This window comes from Lissotriton vulgaris, chromosome 1_1 (assembly GCF_964263255.1).
Source record: "Lissotriton vulgaris chromosome 1_1, aLisVul1.2, whole genome shotgun sequence".
NCBI classification, from domain to species: domain Eukaryota; kingdom Metazoa; phylum Chordata; class Amphibia; order Caudata; family Salamandridae; genus Lissotriton; species Lissotriton vulgaris.
Genome location: NC_141685.1, coordinates 1,398,793,283 through 1,398,806,794, shown reverse-complemented (window position 1 = coordinate 1,398,806,794; position 13,512 = coordinate 1,398,793,283). Strand labels below are relative to the sequence as shown.

Sequence of the window (13,512 nt, the reverse complement as noted above, 5' to 3'; positions counted from 1 at the left end):
CTGCATGAGTAGCTCATCCAGTCCAGGTTTTTTACTTTGCATTCTGGTACTACAGTCCTGTTTATCCCATCATAAACACAGGCCTACATGAACCAGTCATAAGACCCAAAACCTTCCAAACAATGAACAATGCACCAATGAAGCCTCGCAGGCCACGCGCTGAGGTGTTTGGATAAAGCACCGCGAGAAGTCCTAGCAGAAGAGCAAAGACAGATGCGTCAAAGTGCAAGTCGAGGAAAAACAGGTCTCATTTTGGATACAGATTTCCAGTTCTTGGCCTGAGCATGCTGAATGAAGCCCCACCCACTGCGCGGGCCAGCCTTGTGTTTATTCATGTGACGTGATCTAACTGAACTCATATGGTGTTTTGTAAGGGGAAGGGGGGCTTTTGTCTGTGTGATGTGTGTGTGCCTTCATATAATGCTGTGCCGCAGCAGCCCAGACCCCATCGAGGGACCACGGGAAACTGTTGCTGGCGGGCTGGGAGTCAGCACGAAGGTTCAATTTTACATCTGGACCAGACAAATGAAAAGCAGATTCCAGCCGCCTCAGTTTCTGCCTTGGAAGGCCCTGTAACTCTGAGGAGAGAAATTAGCTCACAAGACAACATTTCAAACCTTGCAAAGGAAATGTCCCTTAAACCGGCCGAGTTAGACAACTCCAGTCTTTTAAAAGTAGGGAGGGGTTGCCAGTAAGTCTGGACAGGCTCCAGACTGGTATTTTGATTTCCTTTATTTAGCTTGCCGCGTTCCCGTGCTGTAACTAAATCAAGTCAGGATGCTGCGCTGCTGAGACCGGGGTGCTGCCTCCGCGTTCGAGAAAGTTCTGAAGGGGACAGGTCAGCACAGGGGGGACGAGACTTCCGTTGCTGCACATGTCCCGCACACGTCGACCATCAATGGATGGGGTTTGTTCAAGGAACGATGGATTTTGGGACCAAAGACTCCACAGGCAGCCTCCACGGGCCTGAGAATGGCAGAAACGGGCAGAGTGCCGCTTTGAGGGCAGTGAGCGGCAGGACAGGCTGGTTTCTATCGATGTGGAAAGGTCTGTGGGGAGGACATGTTCTGGCAGCAGGTTTGGGGGTGTCGTCGACGCCGTCGACGCTTCTGCTGGCGACCTCTCTTCGTGGCTCTGGGGGTGGCTGTCTGTCTCTTCTATACGCTGATGACCAATGGGAGTAAGCCATGGATACTGACCCCCGTTCCCAGCATCTCACAGGACCACGAGGAAGGGGCGCCCTCCACCTCTCCCTGCAGCCTGTCCTGGGACCAGCGGCAAGCCATCCAGCAGGTAAGAGTGCAGAGCCCAGGCGTTTCATAGACCTGAGTATTGGCGCGAGCAGGTGTGGGCACTGCCAGGGCCATGCGGACCTGGGAGTCCAGCAGACATGCAAGTGACATGGTTAATGCCGATAGCAACTGCCCTGCACCGCAACTCTCAGAACTCCCAAGTCTGAGATGTGTGACCGATTACAGCCCCAAACCATTGCCTTGAACCTCAGTCCTCAGAGAGTCACCTTTAAGGTTGTCTCGGTGCCTGACATGATTACTGCCCATTTCTACTGCCCTGCACCTCAACTCTCAGGGCCTGATTCACAAAGGTAAAGTTAGACGAAAGTCTAACTTTACGACTTTCGTTATTCACAAAGGGGCAGATTTACAAGACCCTTGCGCCACTTTTGCGTCGGTTTTCCTATGGTAAAAGTGACGCAAAAGCGCATTTAGTACTCGTAAATGCCCTTTGTAAATACCAAAAGTCGAACTTTAGGACTTTCAGTATTCACACAGGTCATTTACGAGTAGTAAATGCTCTTTGTGAATTCCGAAAGTCGTAAAGTTAGAATTTCGTCTAACTTTACCTTTGTGAATCGGGCCCTCAGTGTCTAATTTTAAGGACAATTATATATATAACAGATTACTGCACAGAAGCACTGCCCTCCCGGCACATTAACTCCTGGAGGGTCATACTCAAGCCAGTCAGACGCATGCCATCATTACTGCCCCATACCACTGCCCTCCAACTCGACTCTCAGAGCGCACAACTCTGCAGACAGTCAAGTGACGTGATTACCGCCCAGAGACACTGTGCTGCAGCGCAACTTGCACAGCGCCCACATCCGTAGACATTAAGGCAGGCTGCACGATTCTGCCCTGGGCTCGCTGTCCACTAGCCTTGGGTAACCGAGGTTTTGTCAAAGTGCTCAGCTCAGAAGACACTCGGCAGGGTTACTTTCCATAGCTAACTAAGGGCATCTCCCTTGCTTGGAGTGCCGCCTCTGAAGACAGTTAGGCATGTGACATGATGACTGACCGTTGATAACAAAATGCTCGCTTTCCCAGAATGCCTCTCTCTGGAGCCGCACGCCAGCGGCTGGGCAGACCCCAGGATCTGCATGAACCCCCACGCCAGCTGTGCTCTGAGCATGGCAACAGAAAATCAGTATCTCACAGCATGTCACCGAAACACCCAATCCAACTTTATTTCACCCACCTGATTTTTTATTTATAAGTGCATTACTGCAGTGAACGTCTAAACATTCTATTAGTTTCCCAACGATACTGTTTCTTGCTGCAGCCTCGAAGACTGAAAGTGAAAATGTTGCGACGTGGTGCAAATTGCCAGTAACAAACCTACTCGAGTTTAAGCGCCTGGGTGGTTCGTTTGTTTATTTGTGGCATCCTGCCACATAGCGCCTACACCGCAAGGATGTCGCTTCTGAGCGCTGAGCGGATGTTTACATCACTTTACATTCTCAGCTGCCTAGGCAGAACGCACAGGTGCAGCGGCCACGTCTGATGTACTAGAGACGGCTAAGGACGAAAGGTTACAAAACATGTCTTGTTTACTGGCAGTTCTTCAGCGTCCGTCCAGAAGCATCCAACTCACCGTGACGCGATCGAACGGAACGAGTCACGACCTCGCCACCACGTGGCCACGTGACAGCGCCTTCTAACGCTGAGCACAGCCTTTAAAAAATGCACACATTAATCTGCGCATTAATTGATCTTAGAACCTGTGGCGAAATAATTGAGTTAAACAACTTCTCTCCAAATCTGATTCGATTAAGAAAGTGTATTGCAAAATTACCTAAAATCATTGCAACAGAAAAGAAAAAAAACTGTTTTAGTTAAAAATCTCAATCAACGATTAAAATATAGTGTCCGACTCCCTTTTTTTGAGACTGTGACTCTTGCAAAATTTTCAGCTTCACATTAACGTTGCTGCCGCTGTCACAAATTTGATAGTGCAAGCTGTCAGTTGCACAGTCACCTCTCAAATACCCCTCTAGCACTTTTTGACAGGTTCGCACATTTAAAATACGCCAAATTGGCCGCAACCAAAATGTTCTCAGCAGCTTCAATCAGTTCCTGGCAGATGCAGAGTACATGGCTCAATGATTCTTCCCCCGTTCTGCAGAGATGGCATTTTTTTGTCCTTCTTCTCTTGGTTTCTCCTTCCATACCAATACCCCATCAGCGAAACTAGTCCAAAACGCAGGCTCACTAGCTATCGTTTCATTATTAGGTTTAAGGCGGGGGTCAAAAGATACCGCAGCAGAACCCCAGGATCGTATGATTTTATAGCCCAGCTGCCATGTCGTAGGTTTTTCACTACTAGTGCATCTTGGTCGGCTAATAATACTTTTGCTTGCTTGGTTAGCAGCTTCGCCATCACTGAAACTGGCAAACCGCTTGACCAGGTTTATTGTGCCCCCAGGGTCTCTAAGGAGTGCATTAGGTACTTGTGCCAAATCTGAATTCAGTGCCCTGCTCCGGAAGTTGAAACCTTACCTGAAGACCAGCGCAGCCAATCGGCGTATTGTGAATTCCCTGTGCACCCAAGGACTTAGGAGACACCACGAAACGTGGCGAGACAGTGACAGGCTTGGGGCGAGCAAAGCTAGGTGTCGAGTTTGGCTTCAAGAGCCAAAGCACATGCGAACTGTCAAGAGGTATAAATCAGGCAGCAAACGCCACACAAATATATCAAAGACTTTAAAATGATCTATCTATCTATCTATCTATCTATCTATCTATCTATCTATCTATCTATCTATCTATCTATCTATCTATCTATCTATCTATCTATCTATCTATCTATCTATCTATCTATCTATCTATCTATCTATCTATCTCTCTCTCTCTCTCTCTCTCTCTATCTATCTATCTATCTATCTATCTATCTATCTATCTATCTATCTATCTATCTATCTATCTATCTCCCTCTTATCTCTCTATCTAGCGCCCTCACTCTATCTGTCTATCTATCACCATCACTCTATCTATCTGTCTATCTATCTCCCTCACTCTATCTATCTCTCTATCTATCGCCCTCACTCTGTCTGTCTATCTATCTATCTATCTATCTATCTATCTATCTATCTATCTATCTATCTATCTATCTATCATCTATCTATCTATCTATCTATCTATCTATCTATCTATCTATCTATCTATCTATCTATCTATCTATCTATCATTTCAAAGTCTTTGAAATATATATATATATATATATATATATATATATATATATATATATATATATTATTTTTTTCAACATTTGACAGTGTCTCAAGAACATACGATTATATCGTTTCACAGAGTGATAATTATTAAAAGTAATCAAGTACATCGATGGGCTGCGGATCACACAGTTTGGTCAAGTAGAAGCCATGAGTTCAGGACAGCGTATTGTGCAGTTCAGAGACTGTAGGGTTAAATCCTTCTCTCTTCCTTTTAACACCAAAGGTCAGTGTTTTGTGTTTGGTTATGCAATTAATGTTATTTGTGTAGGCCCATATTTACAAAGATTTTGTGTCGGGGTGGTGTCACTTGTTTGACACAGCCTGATGCAAAATCCTTTTTGGTATGTACAAAGCCATGCAAATGTCGATTTGCGTTGCTTTGTAAGAAAAAGTAGCGCAAATCAGAGCATTGTGGTGCCTTGCGTTACTTTGCATCATGTAGGCGTTCAATGAGTGGTGCATGGTCGTTCCTGTGGTTCTACCGATGGATTTTGACACAAACCCATATTTACTAAGAGAGGCAGACGTGCTTGCACCAAAATGGTGTGCCTGTCTGAGGCTGGCGTAATGATGAGAAATATCTTTATTTTTCATCAATGTTTCCTCTTTGCATGTGTGTTGCATTCTGCAGCATGTGCAAAGAAGAAATAGCCTCAAGGTAGGTTTTTGTGCAGGAAGTTATCCCTTCCTGCACAAAGACTATCCTGACCACAACACAGACACACTTGCACTGTAGCCCAAGGGTGCCCGAGTTAACGCTAAGCAGCCCAAATAGTGCCAGCGCATACGGGAGCAGAACTATGCCATATCTTTGAAGATATGGTGCAGTTTTGGCCTCTCTGAGTGATGCAATGCAACGCAGCACAGCAACTTTGCATGCTATGCTGCGTTGAGCCACTTCTTTGTAAAAATCACACGGGAAGGAAGCAAATCAATACCTGCATGCTTTTTAACCTGTTTACCGCGGCGGACATTCCGCCACAGTGCTGGTGTTCCATGGAGTGGGCAGGGCTGTGTCGGGAAACATCATTAACAACGAAGGCATTACTACGCGTAACGTTTACTACGGGGCACTTACCACGTAAACGTCTTTTCTACGCGTATGCCTTCAACGATCGTCTTTACCACGCAATAATCATTCCGGTCGGGAAAATAAAAAAAAAAGCGTAGGATTAAAAAACGAACCTGCCGTGCCGAAGAAATCAGCGTCGTTAGAGAGGAAGCTGGAATAAACTTCCGCTTCCTCTTTACGACGTACGAGCGACGTGGTAAAGGTGATGCGGGGAAAACGAATTCCGTTGTAACGCATGCGTGGAAAAGGCATGCGTTGCAACGGAATACGTAGTAATGACATAAAACCGGCTGCGTCAGACAACGGTCGTGCGCAGCACCCGGAAGGTAGTGCTCGTGTCGGCCAACAGCATCTGTTTGGACAATGAATGGTTTGGAGTAGTCTGGACTCTTAAGGATAGGTGCTGTGCACATGGCCTGCTTTAGGTCATCGAATGCTTTTTGACAGCCTGCTGTCCACTGAACCTTTTTTGGCATTTTCTTACTTGTCAGTTCATTTAATGGAGTCACAATTGATCCATAGTTCCTGACAAACTTTCTGTAGTAACCAGTCAGGCCCAAGAAAGCTCGAACCTGAGTCTGGGTGGTTGGAGGAGCCCAGTCCCTGATTGACTGTATTTTGCTCTCCAGTGGCTGAACCTGGCCTCCACCTACAAGGTGGCCCAGGTATACAACCTGTGTCTGCCCTATCTGGCACTTGGTGGCCTTGATAGTGAGGCCTGCTGCTTGCAGAGCCTCTAACACTTTCCTCAGGTGGACCAGGTGATCCTCCCAGGTGGAGCTAAAGACAGCAATATCATCTAGATATGCTGCACAGAAGTCATCCAGCCCAGTGAGAACATGATTCACCAACCTTTGGAAGGTGGCAGGTGCATTTTTCAGACCAAAGGGCATTACCACAAATTGATAATGCCCACCAGGGGTTGAAAATGCTGTCTTGGGCTTGGCATCCTCAGCTAACCTGATTTGCCAATACCCAGCTGTCAGGTCAAATGTACTCAAGTAGTTGGCAGAAGCCAATCTATCTATAAGTTCATCTGCCCTTGGTATTGGGTGGGCATCAGTCTTAGTGACTGCATTGAGACCCCTGTAGTCTACGCAGAACCTCATCTCTTTCTTACCACCCTGGGTGTGAGGTTTTGGCACTAGAACTACTGGACTAGCCCAAGGGCTATCCGAGGGTTCAATGACTCCCAACTCCAACATTTTCTGCACTTCAGTTTTGATGCAGTCTCTAACATGATCAGGCTGCCTGTAGATTTTACTCTTGACTGGCAGGCTGTCACCAGTGTCAACCTCATGGGTACACCAATTGGTCTGACTGGGTGTCAGAGAGAACATATGTCTGAAAGACTGAAGAACCTGTTTACAGTCTTTCTGTTGATGCTCAGAGAGGCTGCCACAAAAGACAACACCATCTACTGACCCATCATCAGGATTCTGAGTGAGCAGGTCTGGGAGAGGGTCACTCTCTTCCTCCTGTCCCTCATCTATGGCCATGAGCAAGCTCATGTCCTTCCTGTCGACATATGCTTTGAGCCTGTTGACATGGAGTACCCTGTGGGGGCTCCTGGGAGTTCCAAGGTCCACCAGGTAGGTGACCTCTCCCTTTTGCTCAAGAATTGTGTGGGGCCCAGACCATTTGTCTTTGAGTGCTGTTGGGGCCACTGGCTCCATCACCCACACCTTCTGTCCAGGCTGGTAAACAGCCAGGACAGCCTTTTGGTCATGCCAAGCTTTTTGAAGTTCTTGACTGGCCTTAAGGTTTTCAGATGCCTTCTCCATATACTCAGCCATCCTGGAGCGGAGACCAAGTACATAGTCCACTATGTTGGTTGCAGGCTTTTTGAGAGGTCTCTCCCATCCTTCCTTCACCAAACACAGGGGGCCTCTCACAGGATGCCCATACAAAAGTTCAAAAGGGCTGTAGCCAACCCCCTTTTGTGGGACCTCTCTGTAAGCAAACAGAAGGCAGGGAATCAGGACATCCCATCTACGCCTGAGCTTTTCAGGTAGTCCATGAATCATCCCTTTTAGGGTCCTGTTGAACCTTTCAACAAGCCCATTGCATTGCGGATGATAGGGTGTAGTGAACTTGTAGTTGACACCACATTCCTTCCACATAGCAGTTAAGTAGCTTGACATGAAGTTTGACCTCTGTCAGAGACAACCTCCTTAGGGAAGCCCACTCTGGAGAACACTCCAACTAGGGCCCTTGCCACTACAGGTGCTGTAGTGGTCCTAAGTGGAATAGCTTCAGGATACCTGGTGGCATGATCCACTACCACCAGTATAAACTTGTGCCCTGATGCTGTCTGGGGTTCCATTGGACCAACAATGTCAATCCCCACTCTTTCAAAGGGCACCCCCACCACAGGCATTGGTATGAGGGGGGCCTTTGTTGTGCCACCTGACTTACCACTGGCTTGGCAAGTGACACAGGAGCGACAAAACTCCTTGGTATCCTCATTCATGTGAGGCCAGTGAAAGTGTGAGACAAGCCTGTCCCAAGTCTTTGTCTGGCCTAAGTGACCTGCTAAGGGAATCTCATGGGCCAAGGTAAGGAGGAAACCTCTCTGAGACAAGGGTACAACCAGCCTCCTGGTCATGCCAGGCTTGGGGTCTCTTGCTTCAGTGTACAGGAGTCCATCTTCCCAGTATACCTTGTGGGTACCTGTGGCGTTCCCAGCAGCCTCAGCAGCAGCCTGCTGTCTGAGGGGTTCAAGAGAAGGGCAGTCTAACTGGTCCTTCCCCAGGTCTTCCCTTGAGGGTCCCCCTGAACCCAAGAATTCAACTTGATCAAGTTCAAACTCTCTAGGCTCAGTTTCCCTCAATTCCTGTAGGTCAGCCTCCTCTCAGACTTGATCCACGACCTGGGGCAAGGGGGAAGGCACAGCCTTAACCCTACTGCTCTTCTTCTTGGAAGGTGTCTGGTCCATTGTTCCAGGATCCAGCACCTGTTCAGTGGGGCATTTCCTGACCTGTGACCTGGTCACAGCAAACACATGTGCTGGCAAGCCTAACATTTCCATGTGAGTCCTCTGCTCCACTTCTGACCATTGTGATGACTCCAAATCATTGCCCAACAAACAATCCACTGGGAGGTCTGAACTAACTACAACCTTCTTTTGGCCAGTTACCCCTCCCCAGGAGAAAGCTACAATTGCCATACTGTGACTGGTAGTGACATTGCTTGCATTGGTCACCAGGAAATCTGTACCTGGCATGATCTGTCCAGGGTCCACAAAGTTAGGTGTCACCATTGTGACACTGGCACAAGTGTCCCTATAGGTCTGAGCCATTTTTCCATTAATGAAAGGTGTCTGTCTGTATTTGCCCAAAGCGTTGGGACTTATATCAGGGGACATATCCACATCCCCTGTACAAACAAGGACAGCCTGAGTGAGTGTGCCAACTAAGTTGTCACTCCCCTCAGAACCCAAGGTTAACCCCACTAAACCCTTGGGAGGTGCACTACCACTGCTGACTGTACTAGGGGGCACAGGTGCCTTAGGGGCTGCAGTGGCAGGAGTCTGCCCTCCTCCTTTCTTGGTGCACTCACTAAACCAGTGAGTTTTACTTTTGCAGTATTGGCACCACCTTTTAGATTGGCCTTCTTGATTCTTCTTTTTCTGGGGAGCCTGACCCCCACCCTCTTTGGGTTGTTGGGGACCTGTCGAAGACTTCTGGTCATTTTGTTCCCCTTTAGAATCTTTACCCTTCTGGTCTGCTTTCTTCTGACCACCTTGATTCTGGCCCTGGTTCTGCTTAACTCTTGTTCTGACCCATCTGTCTGCCTTCTTTCCCAATTCTTGGGGAGAGGTCAGATCTGAGTCAACAAGATGCTGATGCAACAACTGGTTCTGACAATTGTTTAAAATTTGTTCTCTCATCATCAAATTGTACAATCCTGTAAAATCAGTAACCTTACTGCCCAGCAACCAGCCCTCAAAAGCCTTAGTGGCACAATCTACAAAGTCAGACCAATCTTGAGACTGAGTTTTCTGGGTATCCCTGAACAGCACCCTGTACTGCTCAGTGGTTAGGCCAAACCCATCAACCAGTGTGTTTTTCAAGACTTGGTAATTGTTAGCATCCTCCACTCTAGTAGTGAGGAGCTTATCTCTACCTTTACCTTCAAAGGAGAGCCACAAGATAGCTGCCCACTGACTCTGGGGAACACCCTGCACAGTGCAGGCCCTCTCCAGAGCAGTAATCCATTTGTGGATGTCATCCCCTTGTTTAAAGGGGGGCACTATCTTATTCAGGTGTTTTGTATCAAAACTCCTTTCCCTATTGCTAGGTACAATGCTGCCACCAGTGGGGACTACCCCACTTAACTGTTGCTCTCTAGCAAAGGCAAGCCTCTCTTTGGCCAGGGCAAGTTCTTCCCTTTCAATCCTCAGATTGACTGCCCTTTCTTTAGCTTCATACACTCTCCTCTGAGGGGAAGTCATCCCTCTTTGAGAAGAGTTGTGAGAGCCATTGGTTTGAATAGATCTGCCAGAGCCTCTTGATAGAGATCTGGCTCGTCCATTCCCAATGTTAAGCTGACCTGAGAGTGGCCCCAGGGGTCCCCCAGTACCAATCTCATGTCTGCTTAAGTTGGACCTGGTTAGTCTGCTGACTTCTACCTGTCCCTTATCTGCCTCATCCCCAGAGGGATCCTCATCCTCCTCCCCCTCTTCAGTCTCAGCTGAGAGGTGGATTAGGTCAGGGTCTCCTCTGGTTCCCTCAAGGGGAGGCATGCTTCCATCTGGATTAGAAGAGCTAAGAAGTTTCTCAGCTTTTCTGGCATCATAAGTCTCTAAGAGACCAATCAGAAAGGAAGTTGTGGGGTTAGACCCCTGTTTTATCTTCCTGGAGGTACACACCTGTCTCAACTCCTGGAAGCTAAGGACAGCATATCTGGAAATGGGGACCTGTGGAGGGTCCACTGACACAAGGGGAGACTCAGAGTTTCCTCCTTTGTCTGACATGCTGATTCTAGTGTGGTGTAAGTGATGCACCTACCTACACTATGTGTTTGCCTACTGATCCCTTGCTAAGAGTTGCAGCCAAGGTGTGCTAAGCCTTGAGGAGCTGCAACAGCTGGTTCAGTAGAACTCAGAGTATTCTAAGCTAAGTTATATGTACCTAACAGTACTTATGTGATCTTTCAACAAGATATTCTTAGGATACGTGTGGTAAAACAATAGCAAGCTCAAATCCCACCGCTGCCACCAATGTGAGAAGGTGGCCTGATATGCAGTGCTCACTATTCTAGTTAACACTATGTATCAGTCCAGCAACCCTTATTGATGATTGGTTGTAAGTCAACCTTATAGACCAGCTATCCTAGTAGCGTGGATACGAGCAGTCTAAGGCTAAAGACTCGAGAGGGCGTGTTAAGCCAGCTGTTATACCACACATGTACCCCTTGAACACCCAGTGAAAGGACACCACACAAGTGTTATGAAAATAAACAGTGTATTTATTAAAATCACAACAGCCCTGTACTCTTTATGAGGACAGGGTACTAAGCACAAAACAAAACTCTTACGAAAATATTTAAGTTAGCACAGTATATACAAATGCCCGAGGGGCACGGAAAACCATATACTCTGAAAGTGGAATGCGAAATTACTAGCAGGTAAGTACAGTACTAATAGGCTTTGGAATCGCTAGGACTACGTTACTGAACCTTCAGATTACTAGTAGGAGGCCTAGGGGACTCGGGTGCAGAGTGTGCACTCTCACGCGTGATGCGGGACAAAGTCTATGGTAGCTAGATTTCAGAAAGTTAGTCTTCTCGGGCGAACCCGACCTGGTAGGAGGAAAACGAAAGTGGATTCGGACCCTTGGATAGTGAGGCTATGCTGGGGCACCGAAATGCCGAAGTTACCTAGCCCAGGGGCCGCAGCTGCATAGGTCTGAAAAGACGTCGGGAATCCTCGTTGACGGACCAGGAGCCTGGAAGAAAGAAGTTGCTGGCAGGCGACCAGTGAAGAAAGTTCGATGGATCCAAGCCTGGATCGATGATAGAAGTCAGATGACACCTGAAAGCAGAGGGGACCAAGTTCGTGACTACTAGCCAGTAGTCAGGTGGCACCAGGAGGGCACCGGAGGGTAGTCACCTCGACTAGGTGAGTGGGTGACGCTGTGCTCTGCAGATCTCACGGACCAGGAGGCGTTGTCGGCGACCAGGATGGAGGAGCGAGCTGTCCCACGATGGATGGAGCTGTCGGCGTCGCTGGACCCAGGATTGGGCAACAAAGCCTTGGCAAATTCAAGCCCACGCGGTGGACTCAAAATGGCGTCTGGAGTGGACCAGGAGGGTCCGGGGTGCCTCTCTTGAGGAAGGAAGCAAGGGCCAGTCTGGAGCAACCAGACCAGCAGCAGTGATGTCGTCGGGCGTCGTTAAGAAGGCCACAAGCCAGCCGGCTAGTAGCCACACAGCGCGGTGAGCAGGAAAAAGCAGAAGGGCCCCACGCAGATCGTGGAGATGCTGGAGGGCTGATCTTCGGTGCTGGAGCTGCTCAGGGTTGGGGCTTCTCGGACCCCAAAGCACTCACCAGTGGAGCACACGGTGGGCTTGTTGCAAAGAAGTCGTGCAGTCTTGGCGATCGTCGGTCCCTCGAGGTCTCGTCGCACTCACGGGTCTCAGCTTGGCTGTAGAGGTGAGTAGAGGTCAGAGGTGCCAGGGAAGCCGGGTCTCGTCGAGCTGGGCAGTCGGATTCCGGAGGAAGGACTTACAGCAGACCGCAGTGTTCTTAGGATGGTGCCCGCTTGATGCAGGGTGACTACTCCTTAGCCACAAGGGAGAATCTTGAAGAAGAAATCTTGATGTCCTTTCGCAGAAAGTCGTGTCTTGATTCCAAAGATGATCTAATTTGAACAGGGGGCCCGCTCCCATCTTTATACTAAAAAAGGGGGCTGACCCGGTGACTAGGTCCTGCCTATGGGTGGGACTAGGAGGGGGGTGGTTACACCCCTCTCCCATGCCGGACTTTCCCCAGGCCAGGGGCTGGTGTGCCCCTGGAACTGGTTCTGACCGGCCTATGCGTAGTGAGCACCGGGGTGCCACTCAGCAGTCACCTTCCTGTAAAGCCCTGCCTACCCAGGATACACAAAACCCTGTCTGGGACGGTGCTAGCACCGCCCTCGACAGGAAACCCTTTGTCCAGGCTCCCCTCGCTGGAAGGACTCCCAGCTGCAGGGGGTCAGACTCGTGTCTGTGGTGGCAGCATCCATTTTGTGGAGCTGAGGCTTCAGTTAACTTTAACCGGGGTTCACAGTTACATACATGTCGTGTCCCTCTAGAAGGGTGGAATGCTAACCCCGTCGCCAGAATTGGCGAGGGGTTAGTATTCCAATTCGTATGACACCTTACTCGACATGTTTTGATAAAGCAATACCAAAGATAGCATTTAACCACGAGGATTATAATGCACTTAAGAGTATATGGTATGCTATATCATGGAACAGCTATTAGGACTTGGTTCCGCAAGCTGCAGACAGGCTCGGCTCATGCCAGAGCACCATCTCACACAATTCCAAGCACTCTGCCTTCAGGACTGTTAAGGCCTGCCATAGGAGTGACTGATAGGAATCTGTGTGTCCATTTTTAGGGTTAGATATAGGTATACTATATCTACAGCAAAGGGTGATTACACGACTTTGCCCCAGCTGTCATGCAGCCAGTTGTGTCAAATTTAGGAGGCCAGCCAGGGGTGGCATAATACATGCTTCAGCCCCTGGTAGGCCCTGGGTACACCTATGCCCTGAGTTACAGGGTCTGATAAGGTGGCCCAGTACCAATTGGTAAATGCACCTAGGGTACACGTTGTAATTTAGAGAGAGAACAGCCAGGCTGTGGGTCTGATTGGCAGGCCCACAGCCAGAGAAAGTCGTAAACCAGTGAAACAAAAGCA

General features: G+C 48.6%; 1 protein-coding gene across 1 annotated transcript in view; it reads left to right on the top strand.

Annotated features, from left to right (window-relative positions):
• The first annotated feature begins 200 nt into the window (after positions 1-200).
• The window catches only part of CPED1 (cadherin like and PC-esterase domain containing 1), a 349,963-nt gene continuing 336,651 nt past the window's right edge, over positions 201-13,512 (top strand). Inside the window, exon 1 of the mRNA XM_086967003.1 lies at positions 201-1,293. Within this exon, the coding sequence (XP_086823129.1) occupies positions 1,063-1,293 (231 nt within the window). The 5' untranslated portion in view covers positions 201-1,062. The remainder of the gene's footprint in view (positions 1,294-13,512) is intronic.